The following is a 19,242-nucleotide window of genomic DNA, read 5'->3' as shown; positions in this document are numbered from 1 at the left end:
GTGGTTTGTAGATAATGATTCTCTTCAGTGTCCTCTGTTTTGAAAGTTGAAACAGCAAACCTCGCATTGACCGAGCAAAAGACTTAAACAAATGCAGATATAAAGATGAGATGTCAAGTGATTAAAATTTTGTCAGTTTTGATAAGTTTTTGGTTTACTGAGGCTTATGCAGATGTGGAAAAAGTGCTTGTCTAAGCGTTTATGTGACACATGAGAGAAAATGCAATCATGAGAGCATCAGTGTCTGTGTTCATAAGAGTGCACAATATTAAGAAAGCTATTTGTTTCGTTGTTGAAGATATGTATTTAATCAAGAATTATCTTACCAAACTGATTTGATTCACAAGCTTACAGGCAACCTTATTTGAATCAGACTATTTCAGACCTGTCCCAAGTGGATTTACTTGTCACCATGCAGAGTGTCTTTTCTCATCCATTTGCATGGTGGCCATGTGAACAGCCTTATCTAAAGTAGCCACATGGTAGCCATGTGAATAGACACTTTCTATTGTTTAACACGGATACACAAAGACTCTCTCTCTCTCTCTTTTAAATGATAGTAGCATGCAGAGGTAAAAAGAAAAAAAAATTGGTGCTTTATAGATCTACAAAGGGAAAACATAAATTAAGTTTTGCATTAAACAGTTTGTGCTGTTTCCCATTTACTATATCAACCCATCTTAAAGATTTTTCTCTTCTTTTACGCTTATATCTATGTTCAAACTTGAAATCAGTATTCAAATGAACCAGCAGGAAATTCTGAAAAAGCTGTGATGCACCTGCGATATGATCCAGAAACTTAGCATCCTCGGTTTACCAGGAAAAGTAGGTCATTGCAGCCCACAATTGACTTGTATGGGTGTTAATTTAATTGATAATTAAGCAGTGTGTATTCTTGAACTGGCAAATTTAGGGGGAAATTGAGTTTTTGAATATAGGAGGGACTTAATTAAGAAAAATAAGACTAAAATTGGTACTTAATGTAAAAGTCATACAGGTCATGTATGTGCATTTACTCAGATAGTAATTGTTGTAATATGGAAATATTAAAATAGCTTAATAAATTTGGTACCCATATTTAGATTAGGCATTCGACTGTGTATCCCTATCCAAAATTTAATACATTTAAGGAATGCCAGGCCATTTTCCCACGCTACCACGCTACATGGTCCTGATCACGCCCGCTTAATATGCAAGTAAAACCAGCTGAATGGAACACTATCCTCTTATTGGTTAAAAGAAAATGACGTCCTGCATTTATTTATAACTTATTTTCAGTTGGCCAGTGAGAAGGCAGTATTCCATTCAGTGCATTGTTCTTGCATATTAAGCGGGCGCGGTCATGGCTATGTTGAGGAATAGCATGGGAAAATGGCCCGGCATTCCTTAAAGGTATGATAGTAGCCAAACTTTGGATACACAAAGTCGAATGCCTGAGCTAAAAATCTGTACCAAATTTATTACGCTACGCAAAAAGTAGCTTGAAATATCAGGGTTTATTCTTAAATAGGTTGGAGAGAAGTGTCCTCCCTTGTAGTTATTATATAGTACATGTAAAATGTAAGCAGTGTTAAAAGCCCCAGTGATGTCTTTGAGTAGAATAACCAACTTTATTCTAAAGTAATACGTCTTTGTTTATGTGATGACATGTTAATGTTTGGCAATGATTTCTTTGGATGTTGCTAACTAAGCGATTTAATTATACAGACAGGTAAATTGCAAGCAACGATATGAGCCCCTGTGGACGACATCGGGGGTGGGTGGAGAGGGGGACTTTTAGAACAATTTTATGTAGAAAAGACTCGAATAAAAACAATTTTATGCTGAAAAGACAGAGAAAACAATGTCGTAACCAATAAGGAGATTATTCAGCAGCAATGGAGAAAGGGAACAAATGGAAAGAGAATTATGTACGTACAATATTTAAATGACGTTTTTGAATGGTTTTGCAATGTGCATTACAACAATACCCTCTTGCATGTCATGCACGTCAAGAATAAGACCTATTAATGTATCTTCAGTTGAAATAAGTCTATTCTTAAGACAAGAAGAACCTTTTAATAATTAATGTTACTGTTAAACGAAGATATTAAATGAAGATATTATATGCTTTGAAGTATGTAGCTTTCTTACTATGTACATTACAAATACACATATACTTCTCACAAAATTTGTTAGTCCCCATCTGGAAAGGCCACCCATCTGATAGGGTAACTTCCCCAGTGCAGAAGGGGTGTCCGTTTAAGAGGGGAACCACTGTACACCAGTACAACCCTAATTAAAATGATGACTTCTGTGGTAGTTGTTTTGCTACTTCTGACTGGAAAGGAATTTAATCTTTGCTGGTTATTGCTAATGATGACCAGAATTGGAAAAAAGTTGATACAATCCTTAGATGGTGATTCATTGCAATAAAAACAAGTAAATTGGCAGTGGAGAATTTAGGGTTTGTACATTTTTTTTGTATAAATTATGTAAATGACGAAGTCATTGAACAAAGGAGCATCTAGAAATGCATAGTTTACTATGTTATAACGTTTGTCAGTTTGAAGAGAAAAATTCCTGTAAAAGAAGAAAAGTATGAAATGTTTTAATAATGAGTGAAAGTTGAATACTATGTAGCCATGTCTGGAAATCAAAGCTTTTTGAGCTTGAGATTTTGTTTTGATCAATCACAAGTAATGTTACTTTTGAAATGTCTTTTCTGATCGGTTGATAGTGGAAACTGAATCCTAAGCTCAGGTGTTTTATGAACTCGATGGCAGATCCAGGATGGAAAATATTAGAATACAGTTCTGTTTTGGTACACTAGATACTACTTCAAAATATTTGTACTAACCTAAGTTTAGTGTAAGAAAAGTCTAAACTCTTATGTCAACACTTTGGCACAACTTGATATATGTAGCAGTGCAAATGTTTTTATTCTCCTTTATACTGTATTGCAGGTATTTGATAGACAATAAATGGTTCAAACAGTGGAAAAAGTATGTTGGATATGATGCCTGGGATATAGGTCAATTTGGAAAAGAAAGTGCAAATCCTGGTCCTATTGACAACAAAAATCTTTTCAACGGTAAGGATATATATATATATATATATATATATATATATATACACACGCAAGTCAGTGCACCATTCTCTTGCACATATAATAAGGTTATTCTCTTCTGAAAAGTTATTGTGTACCTGTGTACCATTGATCGAAATTATCAGGCCCTCCATGCAAATAGGTTGTTTTAGAAGATTTTGGCCCATGTCAGATTAAGCCAGGCACTGGGCATTAAGGGCTGATCTGTAAGATATAGCCAGGCCATGGGCATTAAGGGCTGATCTGTAAGATATAGCCAGGTCCTGGGCATTAAGGGCTGATCTGTAAGATATAGCCAGGTCCTGGGCATTAAGGACTGATCAGTAAGATATAGCCAGGCCGTGGGCATTAAGGGCTGATCTGTAAGATATAGCCAGGTCCTGGGCATTAAGGGTTGATCTGTAAGATATAGCCAGGTCCTGGGCATTAAGGACTGATCAGTAAGATATAGCCAGGCCATGGGCATTAAGGACTGATCAGTAAGATATAGCCAGGCCATGGGCATTAAGGGTTGATCGGTAAGATATAGCCAATCCATGGCCATTAAGGGTTGATCAGTAAGATATAGCCAGGCCATGGGCATTAAGGTCTAATCTGTAAGATATAGCCAGGTCCTGGGCATTAAGGACTGATCAGTAAGATATAGCCAGGCCATGGGCATTAAGGGCTAATCTGTAAGATATAGCCAGGTCCTGGGCATTAAGGACTAATCAGTAAGATATAGACAGGCCGTGGGCATTAAGGGCTGATCTGTAAGATATAGCCAGGTCCTGGGCATTTGGGGTTGATCTGTAAGATATAGCCAGGTCCTGGGCATTAAGGACTGATCAGTAAGATATAGCCAGGCCATGGGCATTAAGGACTGATCAGTAAGATATAGCCAGGCCATGGGCATTAAGGGTTGATCAGTAAGATATAGCCAGGCTATGGGCATTAAGGGTTGATCTGTAAGATATAGCCAGGCCCTGGGTATTAAGGGTTGATCTGTAAGATATAGCCAGGCCATGGGCATTAAGGGTTGATCTGTAAGATATAGCCAGGCCATGGGCATTAAGGGCTGATCTGTAAGATATAGCCAGGCCATGGGCATTAAGGGTTGATCTGTAAGATATAGCCAGGCCCTGGGCATTAAGGGCTGATCTGTAAGATATAGCCAGGCCATGGGCATTAAGGGTTGATCTGTAAGATATAGCCAGGCCATGGGCATTAAGGGTTGATCAGTAAGATATAGCCAGGCTATGGGCATTAAGGGTTGATCTGTAAGATATAGCCAGGCCATGGGCATTAAGGGTTGATCTGTAAGATATAGCCAGGCCATGGGCATTAAGGGCTGATCTGTAAGATATAGCCAGGCCCTGGGCATTAAGGGCTGATCTGTAAGATATAGCCAGGGCATGGGCATTAAGGGCTGATCTGTAAGATATAGCCAGGCCATGGGCATTAAGGGTTGATCTGTAAGATGTAGCCAGGTCCTGGGCATTAAGGGCTGATCTGTAAGATATAGCCAGGTCCTGGGCTTAAAGCACAATTAAAGCTTACTGTTCCATGATTGCTGAACCTTTCATCATCATCAAAAAGAGGATATCAGATAAAACAAAGACTTATCCAACCTCCTCCAACTTTGATTACATAAGTTCAAAACCATTAGCCCTGTGCCCCAAATAGAATCAATGATAACTTGGTTGAACAATACACCATTTAAATCACTTTCAGTAGCATCTTTGGCTCACCTTTCATACAAGACCTACTTCCTTATCACATTAGTGATGGCTGGCAGAAGCAGTGAATTAGATCAGGGGACTCAGATTACATACATTTCTGTCACAACAGGTCAGTTTCACTTATGATTGTTCCCTCTTTCATTGTCAAGAACAGGCTTCTGTCCATGGGCAACAAGACCATTGTACTGAAATCATTATCTACTCTGGACACTTCCACTCAAGGCCACCTATTTGATCCGGTATGAACCTTGTAGTGATACCTTCAAAATACAGTCATTGCATTGAGGGAGATCACTCCTATTTTTACTTCACAGAAAGGGTCAGAATGATATAATAGCACAGACTTGTCCTGGATTAAGTGGATTATTAACTCTGCATATCGAGAAATAAACCCAACATCAGATGAATTTTTTGTCATAAAGGGTTCAACTCAATCTGGTTGGGCACAATAGGCCACCCTCACAGGTAATCCAATAGCTTCATATGACATGGCTTCACAACTAATGCTGGATTTGTGGGAGGGCAAATGTTTCCCTTTCCAAAGGTGCTCCTTGACAGATGGAGTCTTCTCCAGTCAGGTTACATAAAAGCTGTTTCACATACCTTAATAGACCAGAGTTCTCATCTTCAGGGTAAGAGGATGTATCTCCCTCCACTTTTTACCTATTCTCCTAAGGTATTATGACTTTGTAACATACTTAAAAAGAAACTAAATTATAATATCTTTCTAGTAAAATATGTTTCTTTGTGAATTCATACCTAATCATTATACATATACGCTCTCGCAGCCTCCCCGCAATTACATGATAGAGAGCATGCTTTATGCTCCAGTAGTAACTGTGATTTTCATGGCTTTTGCTGCCAATCCCTATATCAAGGGGAGAGCACTCTGTCTGACCACCACTAAACTAGACTGATAATGTTAAGCTCCTTTTAGGTAAATGTTTTATTTGGTAAAGCTGGATTTTGAGAGGTAGTAATAGAATTCCTAAGGTATTATGACTAGATAAGTATTCAAAAAGAAACATATTTTACTAGAAGAAATTAGTGTTTTGATCCATGAATTTCAAGATTCTCCTGAGGAAACAGTGGGGCCCCTTTCTTAATCCATGATTTCAAGATTAACATGTGGAAACAGTGGGGCCCATTTCTTAACTGATGAATTTAAAGAGTCATTTATGGAAACAGTGGGGCCCCTTTCCAGATTCATAATTTGAAGACAAGTAAGTATCTTTCAGTGTAAACAGCTGGGCCCCTTTCCCATCCATGAATTTAAATGTCATTTCCTAATTCATCAATTTAATGAGCTAGGAAACAATGATCCATGTATATAAACTGTGAGCCTCTTTCCAAATCCATAAACAATGATTCGAGTAAATAAACAAAGTGTCTAATGAATCTTTCCTGAGTCCCCTTTCCTAATCCACAGTTTTAAGTACCAATAAAAATTACATTTTTCATAAAACTGTGAAAATGAAAGAATTCATGGTATGCTTGAAAACTAGGGCTCTACAACCAATATTGAACTTGTATTTAATTTTTCATTTTAAATGGAAATCTAATCTTAATTTATTTACAGTTTGATTGTTTATTTGTTCTGATTGAAAATCGTTTATGGAATAAGTTGAAAAATGTTGATTGATTTAACTTGTAAATATCGTCATGCTTGATTTCCAGAGAATACTCTTGTGGAAGGCCAGACTCCGAAGTTGAAGGAGCACATGATAGAAGATATAGACTATATACTTGTTCCAGAGGAAGCATGGAATAAACTCATGGGCTGGTATGGCCTTACTGAGGGCCAGGTTAATAAACTGTTGTATGCACATTTATGCTTTAGCCACATTTTGAACTTGATGAGTATTACTAGAGACCTTAATTCATTAAAGGTTATTGCCTTTTCTGCTGATCTTACTTGTTCAGGGTTCCTTGAATTAGTTGAATTTGCGAGGTATGAAATTCATTTTAGTCAGTATTATATTTTTTATTTTTCTATTGTTTTCTATTTTTCATCCGTAACTCCTATTCTTTCATTTGTTCTCAAAACTCACTCAAGAGAATTTGACCAAATTCAATGGAAAGTTTCCCAGCATGAGTATTAAGTCTCAGATATTTTAAAATGATGCTGATGTGACATCAAATATAGCTGCTGTTAATAAAATGAAAGAAACTTTACTTGATTTCTTCTCAGAAACAGCTTATCAGCATTTGGCAAAGAACATTCTGGTGTGAAGGGCTTGCAAGTTTATACAAATGATGCCATATTGCCATTAAATGTGGTGACCATTTTGAAAAATAGAATATTCTTTAAATGACTTTAAAAAACCTTCTCAACAGAATTTGACCAAATTTGACAGAAAGCATCTTAACATAATGGGCTTTTAGGTTTATAAAGATAATGTCATTCTGCAATCAGAGACTTATGTTGCTGCTTCTAAAAATATAAAAACTTGCAATAACTTCCTCCAAACAACAGCTTAACAGAATTTGACCAAATCTGAGAGAAAGCAATCTACCTTGAAGGTCTTTCACAACTATATAAATAATGCCATCCCACCATCAGATATGGTGGTCAGTACTAAAATTAGAAAAATATTAGCACATTTTTATTACAAAAACCACTAAACAGAATTTAACCTACTCTAAAGAAAGCAATCTAGCATAGAGGCCTTTGCACATTTTTGAGAAATAATGTTGATGTACCATCAGATAACATCATGGTATAAAAACTGGAGAAGCTTTGCAACAGTTGTTCTTGTAACATTTTCCTGTCAATAGCATTCAGAGAAATTACTCCAAAACTTTCCACTGATCCAGACTTATTAGCCAGCAGCTATGTGAGTGATCTTGGGTATCAGTTTATAAGAGTGGATGCCTTTATCTTGCAGCAGAATGCATTGTATTATAAAATTTTGTGAATGCAATGTAAATGTTTTCAGCAGATTTACATGAATTTTATACATGTTATGGTCATCATTTGAATATGCACATTTCAACAATGTACTGCCATCATATTTTGTCTTGCAGTTTTGATTTGGTCACTGTGGAAAATTGTACTTTGTATGATCATCTAAAGATATACATATTGATAAATATTTGTGCTCATCTTATTTTTGAAGGAGCTATTGCTTTGTCTTACAGTTAGACGCAGTAGATGACAGCATTTTGTGAATCCAACTTTTGCAGTTTTCAGTTGTTTGCTAAGAAACGTGATACATATTCTGAAGAAATTTTAGTTGACCAATCATTGTACTTGCACTTATGCTTGGAAGAGTTCTGGAGTTTTCTTACATTAAATACATTTCCATTATGGTGTAGGGGTTAAATACAGGAGAGGAGGATGTATATTTATGTCAACATATTGCTCACCATTTCTATTTTATTTAATATTTTTAGAACATTTTTGGTATTGCTGTAATGAATATCACCAGTAATATTCAGTAGTTGGAAAAATGGAACAGCAGTGAATCCTTTTTGTATAACTTTGTAATAGCTTATCATCAGCTTTTTTAGTTTTATACTTTTAAGTTCAGCTATTAAAATACATGATTTCTTGTTTCAAAGATAATTGGTTGCTGTTGTGTATTGGAGTAATCATGATGTTTTGGTGTATTCAAATTTCAAGTTTAAGAATCAAAAGAAAATATATGTTCTAGAAAAACAAACTTTATTGTTATCTGAGAAAAATTTATTTTAAAGAATTAATGGCATTTATTCTGTTATACACTTTGAATTATTAAAGTAATATATATTATAGACTCAGCTCTTTTAATATGGTTCTTAATGAGTCTATACTTTACTGAGTTTTATCATTCATGGTTTTATACTCATTATCATTGATATGTAAAATAAAACTATTGTTGATGGCATAGTTATTGCATAATCTTGTATTCCTAATTATATAAAATTAGATTGAAAGAAAATGGATAAAAATAAAATGTACCCACTACACTCATCTGGCAAAGATAGGCTTTTTAACATTCTGTTAAACAATACAACACTAAACAAGTCTAGAGCAATAATTGTCTCTAACAAGATGATGCAAGTTTCTTTGACCATTTCATTTAAATATACCATGAATGATACCCACTTTTTAGGCATCAGAATACACAAAAATATATTGAATTGTTCATTTATGGGCATGTACCATATTTGCTTAAATGCATTACAACATTGTTCTTGCATACTGTATCTGCTGTGTAAAAAGGATCACATTTAAAATTTAATTAAAATAAAAGTTGGAATTTGTCAAACGCATCAGTTTGCATAAAATTGATGTAAATTCTTTGTCTGAAATACTAGTATAAATAAGTGTGATGTACATTATGTACATGCTACTTATTTTGTAAGCCATGGTCCAAACATAATGGAATCATCCTTAAAAATTAAAGTTACATTTCAGACCGAGACTTAAACATTTAACCCTGATCAGTCATTTACTGTATTTCATGACAGTTGCTAGTGTGTGTGTGTGTGTGTGATTTAGATTTTTAACTTAGCTTTAAAAAAAATTAAATCATATTTCTATGATGTCTGTAGTGAGGCAGTTTATAGTGATGTCTAGTACTGGGGTATCATGCCACAGACACGTAGCATCATGTCTCACCCAGTCACATTATCCTGACACCAGGCCGACCAGTCCTAACACTAACTTCTTATTGCTGAGTGCCAAGCGAGGCAGCTGCCTGTACCAGTTTTATAAGTCATTGTTATCATTTGGTCAGGGTTCAAACCTGCAACCTGCCGTATCTGAGGTGGACACTCTAACCACTTAGGCCACCTGAGCAGTTGATGCTAGAGTAATTATGACATTTACCATAGTGATTAATGTATCAAGGAAATGTTCTTTTTCATTTAAGTAGTTCCCACAATGGTATGTCTAATGCTACAATATAAATAATCATATTGGCCCTGCAAGTTTTATGTGGTGACATCAAATCAGAGTCTAGTTTGTTGCCATGGATACTAAAAACTCTGTTCTCCCTATACATTACCCAATGGCAGATCTGAGTTATTTTTTAGTTAAGAACAAGTTTTGTGTACACTTAAAAATGGTAAATATGTGAAAACTTTATGATAAAACAACTCATCCAAGACTTCATTTATAATCTCTACTTTTTTTCTTCACACCATAGTTGTAACATCCAGCAATCATAAAATAGGGCAAGAGTCATCAATGATATAAAATTCACTCATTGTGGTCTCCCTTATAGGCAATAACATGGAGATGTACCCTGCCCCCCTATCAGTGCATTCTCTTTCCCAAATAATGATATCACCCCTTTACTGGCTAAAATGCAAAACACTAAAGCTGATTTTTTTAGAAGAAATTCTAATATCATTGATATGCTTTGTTTCCTCATCATGCATTTAAAAATACCAAAAAAGAACAAAGAATCTTTAGCTGTATGGTTATTTAGCAGACTATATGAAATAGAATCTATGTACATGCACAAATAAGAAAGTACTACATATAGACCATTTTCAGGAAGTCAGATCTGGGTTTTTCCACTCCAGTATTTAATGCATGCGCAATCAACGTAGGGCAACTTTGAATCGATTGTCATTAACACAGTGCATGTTCATGAAGAAAGTTTCAATGAAGAAAGTTTCAAACAAATTTGTAAAGGTTTGACATCTGTACACCCTTCACAGAAATAGTGTGTTTAAAAATCATGAATGAATAGTTCAGTAACATGCCCAAAGCAAAAAAGTATATATGAGCACAAAAAGCATCAGAGAGGACCTGGGAAGCAGACAGGATCTGTGGGCCCTAGGGAAAATTATCCAGTAGGCCCCAGTGAATCACAGATTGAAACAACAGTGGACCCCCTGACCATTGTGGTCCCCCAGAATTGGTTCTACCCAGTCTGCGGTCCTTAGGACTTACGAAGTTGGATGATCCATTTCTGAAAGGAAAGGGGTGGGTGGATGATTTTCCTATGTGACCAGAATTACAATTTGTACAAATCTACATGTATATAGATGACTCTTCAAGACTATCTACTCGCGAAAACATGAGGAAATATGAATCTCTTTGTTGCATATAATTAATTTCATAGTGGATGGGTGCATGCAGGTGAACACAGCATCATCAATACCAACGTAATCTGATACCAAGCCCAAACTGAGAAGCCACACGAGTTACACATAGCTGATAGTACTGTAGCAACTGGCCATTGCAAATGTATCGCAGGATGAGTTAACTCATCAGTATTATCCATATTTTTTCAAGGAGTTAGCAAACTAAGGAGAGAGAGAGAGAGAGTAAATTCCTTAGCCAATCCAATGAATCATAAGCAGTTTTGGGATTCACACTCATTCCATTTCATTTATTAACTAAATGGCAAATCTTTGAGGAATCTGCATAATATGTGATGTGCCACCTTTGTTGTTCATTGTTTGCTGCTAATTAGACAAGTTAACTTGTTTATATTTGGATTATTCATTACCATGCAGTCATAAGAGGGGGGTGGGGGCAGAGTTAAGATCAGAGTCACGATGCAGTAACATAAAGCAATAGATACTCATTTATTATTAAAAATACTTGATGAAAACATACAGTTCAACTCTTATATTTGTGGGCTGACATATTACTGTTTACTACTATCTGTGGCGATCTATAATGACAAATGTTTTATTCATGTAAGAAGTGTAGGTCACACGAGTTGCCCTACGTCAAATGCGCATGACCTTACTGGATGCGGTTATGGGATAGGTTTGGCCAGCTAAAATAGTATATGAAAATAATCTATACTTTGATTGTAGCAGAGGCTACCAGTGTATCCCCTAGGGGTGTAAAACTGAGGGTAAAAAAATCTCCTTGGTGTCAGAACTGGGGGTCAAATAAAACGTGTGGGTCAAAAATATACTGACAAATTTTCATCTCACCCATACTTTTTCAGCTTGAAATAGGATGTTGCAACTTGCACAACATATTCTCTCTCTAAAAATACAAATAAACCAACATGCACAATTAACAAATAAATGCATTGTCCATTCAAACAATAATTTGATTAGTTCATTTTTCTTTTAGTTTAAAGTCGTACTTTTAACAGTCTCCTTATAATCTTTTTGTAGCAGTATTATAGACCAACACATTTCATGTAAACCAATACAAAAACCCAATTGAATCTTTTTGACCAATTGGCAGTTAATTTACTGCCCATCATAAAATGTATACTATCATTGGTTTCATTGTACTTCATCCTAGAACACATTTATCCAAAAATCAAAAAGCTAATGATTAATCTTCTTTCTAATAAGTTACACTTAAACTTTAAGATCTTTTCTTTATTGCAGCAAGTTGAAAACCAACAAAATCTGCAATGACCCTCAGACTTTTTAATCCAAATAATGCATTTGTCTCAGCAAGTTTACTGATTTCTTTGTTGTGAAAGAATGTCTTGGGTGATAATGTGTTCTTCAGATATCTTGTGGTGAACAAGGGCGGATTTTTAAAATTTCTTAAACCCAGTCACAAAATAATTATTACTTTTGCAGTCTTCACAATCATTTGATCAGAAGTCACACCAGTAATCCTAATGGATATGCCGTATTCCAGTCAAGGGAATTATTTTCTCCATTATTTCATTAAAGTTAGATCCACAGTTACTCTTTTGTGTTCTGCTTCTTTCACTTTCTTCGCTAATGATTCTTAGTCCAAACTGTTTTAATCTGGAGATCACTTTCTAGTGTAACTTGCATTGACGTTAAAAATCTGAATGACTTCTTGCTGAGCTTGATGGAAATCGCGTGAGAGCTCATGAGATATGGGGAAGTGACTCCATCATAACATTGCCTATGCTAGTCTGGTTCCCTGTTTCGTATGCTCCCTACGTTGAACTCTGCTGCACGAATAACGAAGTGCAACGCAGGAAGCATACAAAGCAGGGAACCAGACTATGCCTATGCTCGAAGTATACACAATGCCATCCCTCATCCAAAGCATTGGATATTAAATAATCCTGATTGATTTATGCAAATCTTTTGCATCAGAAAAATGCACAGCAACAAAACTTATGCATCAATTTTCTCCAGCAAGTGTCCCTGATGCACAAATGTGCGTAAAGGGAAACACTGCAGCTACTCAGTTTGTATTTGTACCTGGGGGTAGCCAGTAGGTATCATGGTTTACACATTAATGTCATATTACCAATCCTGACTTTCATCTGGTGTGGGCCCAGCAGGTGAAAGCCTGCATAATACACAGAACATGTAAAGAAACCAAGAATTCCTAGGTGAAATGTTGGGTGGGGGTAAGCACAGCAGGTTTATGTACCCCTACTGTACCTTGGGTGAGCTCAGAAACCTTTCATGATACTGATGTACCTGGGCTTGAGCCTGGCAGGTGTAGATCACACAGTATTGTACCTTTGGGAAACTGGTAGGCAGACTAAGCAGTATTTCAAGACAGAATACATAATTGTAAGGTAGCTGAGAATTTCTGGGTGAACCTGGTTGTAGACAAGAAAGTTTATTTCACCTTACTGTACCTTTGGTCATCACAGCAGTTTTATATCATCAAAATATACCCGGAGATGAGCCCAGCAGGTTTAGGTCATACAGTAATGTAATGGGAGGATGGCCTGTCGGTGAGCCAGGTAGGCTTAGATCATTCACTAATGTACCAGGGGTTGGCAGGCCAGAATTTCTAGGTGAACCTAGCAGGTTTAGATCATATGGTAATGTGTGTGTGTGTGTGGGAGAATGGCAGATAGACTGAGCAGCATTTCAAGTTTAATTACAGCATGAAGAGAAATGTAGCTACCTACAAGAATTTTTATAATAATGTAACTCCTGATTCCTGATCAAATTGTCTGGATTGGGGTCAGTATTCAAGGAATTGAATGACAACCCAAAATGAGAGAAGGTTTTGATGTTGCAAATGATCAGAATGCTAAAAATGAATGGAATTTATGCATTTGTAATTGATTCATGGCAAATGGAGCAAAAGTTACTTACAGCACTGTGTTCCAATTATTGTCCATCCACTGAATATTTTTGCCCTTAAAGATGTTCATTGGCCCATTTCAACTGCCCTCATAAGGAATCTGCATTATTTGATGGTGAAGGGAAAATACTGTCACCTTAAATAGCCTCTAACTTTGTAAATTGGTTGCTGATTGTTACATTTTTCTGTATTTTGCATCCCTGAATTTATGGAGAGGATGCTTTCATCGAACCTTTACCCTTTCCACATTTTAATTTTTTTAAATATTGCTGAGAGTCAGTATTAATGTACTTTGTCCAAGAATTGTGCAACACTTTTCTTTCATAATATTCCTCTTTTAGTTCAGTTGCCAATGGATGCATGCATGCTTATGTCTCTGTCTGGTTCTTCTTTTCAGGTACCTGTGGATAGGAAAGTAATAACAGAGGGATATTATCAAAAACAACTAAAAATTGAAATTTACCTAGTGGAACTAAAACTGTGTCTAAATAAAGATCTTGAACATCCTATCAGCCGTCCATTCAGTCGAGCAGACACAATAGGTATCTAGTTTGCATGATAAATGATGCATGATACGCATTCTAATGAAATTTTACATGAACATTGTCTCATGGACTTATATTCCTTTTATAGATTTAATTATGTCTGCTATGTTTTAGATGGACTTAGGCTATTATTGATGATTGTTTTTTTTCTTCATATGGAAACTTAGAATGTTGTTTATGGTCTGCATACCTCAAGAATAATTCAATGTATTCAGATGAAATTTGGAAAGAACATTCTCTTTTAGACTTAGATGTGCATTTTTGGGGATTTGCATCTTCTGTGCCATTTGGACAAAGTTATGATCTATTTGGATCTTAAGTGTTTCATCTACTCCATTTTTAGCATGATTGGTCATAGACCAGAATAGATTGTGGGATGACCTGCCTTCAGTTTTCCATCCCGTGTCTGATGTATGTTCATCTGTTTGTACTTATTCGCTATTGCTTGCTCTCCTGAACTTCTTTGAGGATTGTCTAGTTGGGCAAAATTGCAAATGGTGCTACTTGGATGAATGAAAAATCATAATGACACTGGGTTTTCACCGGAAGACTTATTATGATTTCTAGTTGGTTCTAAGTGAAATTATGGTAGCCACAGTGGATAATTTGAAAATTATTTAGTTGCATAAAAAGTATCAGAGAGTGGGGTGCTATTGTACATTGGATACATATGGCAAACTTAAGGTGTTGGTTTGGATGAATATAAAAGTTGTATATAGATGAAGATTCAGTGGTTCTTTTTTCAGGCTTGTTTTAGCTACAGAAGTGCTAAAATAATGTCTACTTGTCAGCACAGCAGATGCACAAAAGTCTACAGTCAAACTGGAGTTAAGCAGCCACCCAGGAGAATTTAGCACAATACAGGTCATTGGTTAATAAAGGTTTGGTTCTGTAATATTATGATCTATGGAACTTTGAAACACTGATTGTTTAATACAGATATCATTAAAAGCAGTTTTGAGCACACTTCCATATGTGACTGGTCAGCATGATTTTACATCAGGACTCATAGATGTCTTGTCACTATTTTGAGTTATTGTTTTGAATTTCTCAGCTGAGGGAAGGATACTCTAGGTTGTAGACAATTGCTAGTTTTAATGAGAGAGTTATCAGGAGCTAGGATGTTGCCAACTTTCAATAGAGGGGATCTCTGATGGTACATTGTTTGGCATTTGCCAGTGTAGGGAAGTTTCAGATCCAAAAAGTAAGCCCCACCTGCCCAATACAAGGAAAGCATGGTCTTGTGTTTGTGGGCTGCAAATTAAAGCAAGATCTCATTTATCAGAATTGAGTTCCTCAGAGGTCTGCATCATCTGACTGGTCATTGTCAAGTGACTAGTCACTTGGTAGTGGGCAGTGGGGCACTGGGTACCAGTCAACAGGAACTAGTCTCTGGAGTAAAGATGTTAGGAAGGAGCCAGCGAAGATCTATCAATGGGTACCATAAGCTGTTTTCCAGGAAATGTGTCTCATGAAGGTCATAGATCATCAGTCACCAGGTATAGGATACTGGTAACTGGTCACCAGGCAATGTTCCAAGTGACATTCACTGAGTTTCTGTCATTGCACACCTGGCAGTGAGCAAACAGGTGCCAGGTATCAGGTATTAATAACCTAATAACCAGGTATGGTGTATGATGCCAGTCTTCCATTTTTGATCTTAGGACACTCATGACAGAGCACTGAGCACCAATCACTGAACATGGAGTGCTCTGTGCTGAGCACCAGTTGATATATGCCAGGCATTGGACCTTGGTCTTCAGACCAGGCAACAAGTCCTGACCACATCTCTATCAGAGAGGAGATTGGTTAGATAGCCCCCACCTTCTCTGTTTCCATTTGTCCTTATATGGAACAGACTTCAAGTTTTGAGGACTAATCAAGACGAAGAGATTGGGCTGATGCTTCTGCCTTTTAACTGTACTTGTTCAACACCTACATAGCATGAGGACTCCCTTCACCTGGTGGCAAGTCAGCCATGTCTCTTTAATTAACCATGCCACCATGGATAACTTTGCCATAGCTCTTTGGATCATTAGACAAGGTAACCCTTGATCTTTCCACCTCATCTAACCTCGTTATCATGGGAAGGGGAGTGGAACTGCCACTTGCCACTTCAGGTAATAAGAGGGAATCACCAGTCCATTTCTTGGGGCCCCGAGTGGCCGAGTGGTCTAAAGCGCTCACCGTTACGGATCACTGCCATCTCACCTCTGTCTGCGTCGGTTCGAGTCTCGGATTCGGCTAATGTGGTTATGTGAGAAAGCTTGCCAGTAGCTTCTCGTGGGTCGGTGGTTCTTTCCGGTTTTTTTCCGGGTTCTTCCTCCACCATTAATACTGGCCGCCATGTATAGCCTATCTTGTGCTGAAAAATGGCATTAAACCCTACAACAACAACAACAACAACAACCAGTCCATTTCTTGAGTGAGAAAGGATCAAAGGGCTAATCCTGTCTCCTCTCATGAGCATTTGCTGGATCTTTTAAATATGTGGTAAATGAGCTTTATGGCTTACTTCCCCTAAATACGTGTCCAGACTTAATGGATCATCAGTACTAGAATCCTCTACAGTTTAGAGAGGCCCACATGGATCTACTGCTGCTTCTGCAATCAGTGATTGTGAGAGAGCAGACTTGCATATTATCTAAAGGCCAAGAGTTAGGCAGTCAGCAGAAAGGGTAGTCTGTCCCTTCTTATACACTTAAGCTCCTGGTTTCAGCCAATAACTAGAGTGTCAATTCACCTGACTGGTCCCTGAACTCCCCTTCCCTGAACTTGGGTACTTCCTTGATGGGGAGTTCGACAGGGCCCCAGAGCCCATCTCCACTTTAAGGTTTTCAAGGCTTTCTAGTTGAAGATGTTGATAGTAGTTATCACTGCCTCACATGCTGATCTTTTGTTGGCTGCCTCTTTCATTGTCTTAAAGGAGGAGTCTTGAGCTGTCATGCAGAAACCGAGGCCTTGGCCAAGACATTGAGACATTTGCTGTTGATGTCTATGGTGATGTCTGCATAACTACTTCACCTCTGTGAGGATGTGGTCTTAGAGACATCAAATGTTTTGCTGGATCACAGCAAACAATATTTCATGGGCCACTCCTCTTGATATTGAGACATTATTCAGCAGGATAATCCATAATTTGCCAGTGGTATTTAAATATTTATTGGATCAGCAACAAGTACTTGACCTCACTATCAGAACAGCTAAAAGACATTCCCCCTGAAAGATCCATGACTTCCCATACTAAATATTTTAAATGGGGAGATAATCAGAATCAAATGAGTCCAAGTTCAAAACATATTTCCAACCATTATTCTCATTACCAGGTAGCTGTAGGAGCTAGGGAAGGAAAACCACTTCTTCTTCCCCTAAGGAGAGAGGCAATCATCTCCCCCATGGTCCTTCTCTTACTTGTATTCCAGTAGGTACTAAATTAACCCTTTTTACAGAGTCTTGCTCAGACTACTCTGATTTTGTGTGGGTCCTTTACACATTATGTCTCCCAGGTCCCACCAACTTTTTCAAAGATCCCATATTGTTCTATCATTCTGAACTGGTCAGTTTATAATGAGAGATGTAAATCACTCTCAGGATGAGTGAGTGTGTGTGTGATTTAGAGTTTTAACATAGCTTTAACAATTTTTCAGTCATATCACTACAGTGTCTGCAGTGTGGCAGTTTAAAGTGATGTCTTGCACTGGGGCATCATGCCCCAGACATGTAGCATGATGTCCCACCCAGTCACATTATCCTGACACTAGGCCAACCAGTCCTAACACTAACCTCTTAATGCTGAGCACCTAGCGAGGCAGCTGTTAGTACCATTTTTGTAAGTCTTTGGTATGACTTGGCCAAGGTTCAAACCCACGACCTCCTGTATCCGGGGCGGACGCTTTAACCACAGGCCACCGGAGTGGTTCAGGAGGAGTGAAGTAGAAAGCGTGAAGAACATAGGAAGTCTGGGATTTTTTTAGTTTCAAAGAGAGGTGGAAAGTTTTGACTCATCAATACTATTTCCCCTTTGAACAGATTTCTGAAAGAGCAGATCAGGATGGAGAAGACTGATTCCCCAATAAAATCTTGCAAACATTTGCTGTCTTAGCATGGTTGGATGAGGGGATATAATTGTCTGTTAATGTGTGCCTCTACTTTGTGAAGACTCTAAACTTGAGAGCGGACTTGACTCCTCTAGGAAACTTTGATATATGGATCCTCCATTTCTTGCTTCTAGCAAACTGGAAAATTCACAAGGACCCCTTGTCCATCTGGCCCTTATGGCCCAAATTTCATCACAGTCTGAGTCGGTGGAAACATGGGAGTGGTTTCTGACCGGAGTTCCCATTCATGCTCAGGAACCTCATGCCTTCCTTTACACTGATGCCTCAGATTCAGGCTGGATGCTTACCTAGAGCCCAAGGGAGTAGTCCTACAGAGATGTGGTCTATGGAAGAAGCTTTCCTTCCAATCAACAGTTTAGAAATGCAGGTTGTTTTTCTAGTACTTCGCAGATGCATTAACCTCTATAATTGTCTGTTAATGTGTGCCTTTACTTTGTGAAGACTCTAAACTTGAGAGCGGACTTGACTCCTCTATGAAACTTTGATATATGGATCCTCCATTTCTTGCTTCTAGCAAACTGGAAAATTCACAAGGACCCCTTGTCCATCTGGCCCTTATGGCCTAAATTTCATCACAGTCTGAGTCGGTGGAAACATGGGAGTGGTTTCTGACCGGAGTTCCCATTCATGCTCAGGAACCTCATGCCTTCCTTTACACTGATGCCTCAGATTCAGGCTGGATGCTTACCTAGAGCCCAAGGGAGTAGTCCTACAGAGATGTGGTCTATGGAAGAAGCTTTCCTTCCAATCAACAGTTTAGAAATGCAGGTTGTTTTTCTAGTACTTCGCAGATGCATTAACCTCAAAGGCCACTACA

The 19,242-nt window shown here is 37.6% G+C and overlaps 1 protein-coding gene across 1 annotated transcript in view; it reads left to right on the top strand.

Annotated features, from left to right (window-relative positions):
- Positions 1-19,242, top strand: part of LOC149802293 (ubiquitin carboxyl-terminal hydrolase 15-like) — a 188,644-nt gene that overhangs the window by 3,245 nt on the left and 166,157 nt on the right. The window contains exons 2-4 of the mRNA XM_089956913.1: positions 2,946-3,073; positions 6,487-6,614; positions 14,160-14,304. Of these exons, the coding sequence (XP_089813039.1) occupies positions 2,946-3,073; positions 6,487-6,614; positions 14,160-14,304 (401 nt within the window). The remainder of the gene's footprint in view (positions 1-2,945; positions 3,074-6,486; positions 6,615-14,159; positions 14,305-19,242) is intronic.

Source organism: Sinohyriopsis cumingii, chromosome 4 (genome assembly GCF_028554795.1).
Source record: "Sinohyriopsis cumingii isolate HCF-2022 chromosome 4, ASM2855479v2, whole genome shotgun sequence".
NCBI classification, from domain to species: Eukaryota; Metazoa; Mollusca; class Bivalvia; order Unionida; family Unionidae; genus Sinohyriopsis; species Sinohyriopsis cumingii.
Note: the sequence above shows the minus strand (reverse complement) of the source record. Positions and strands in the feature narration are given on the sequence as shown.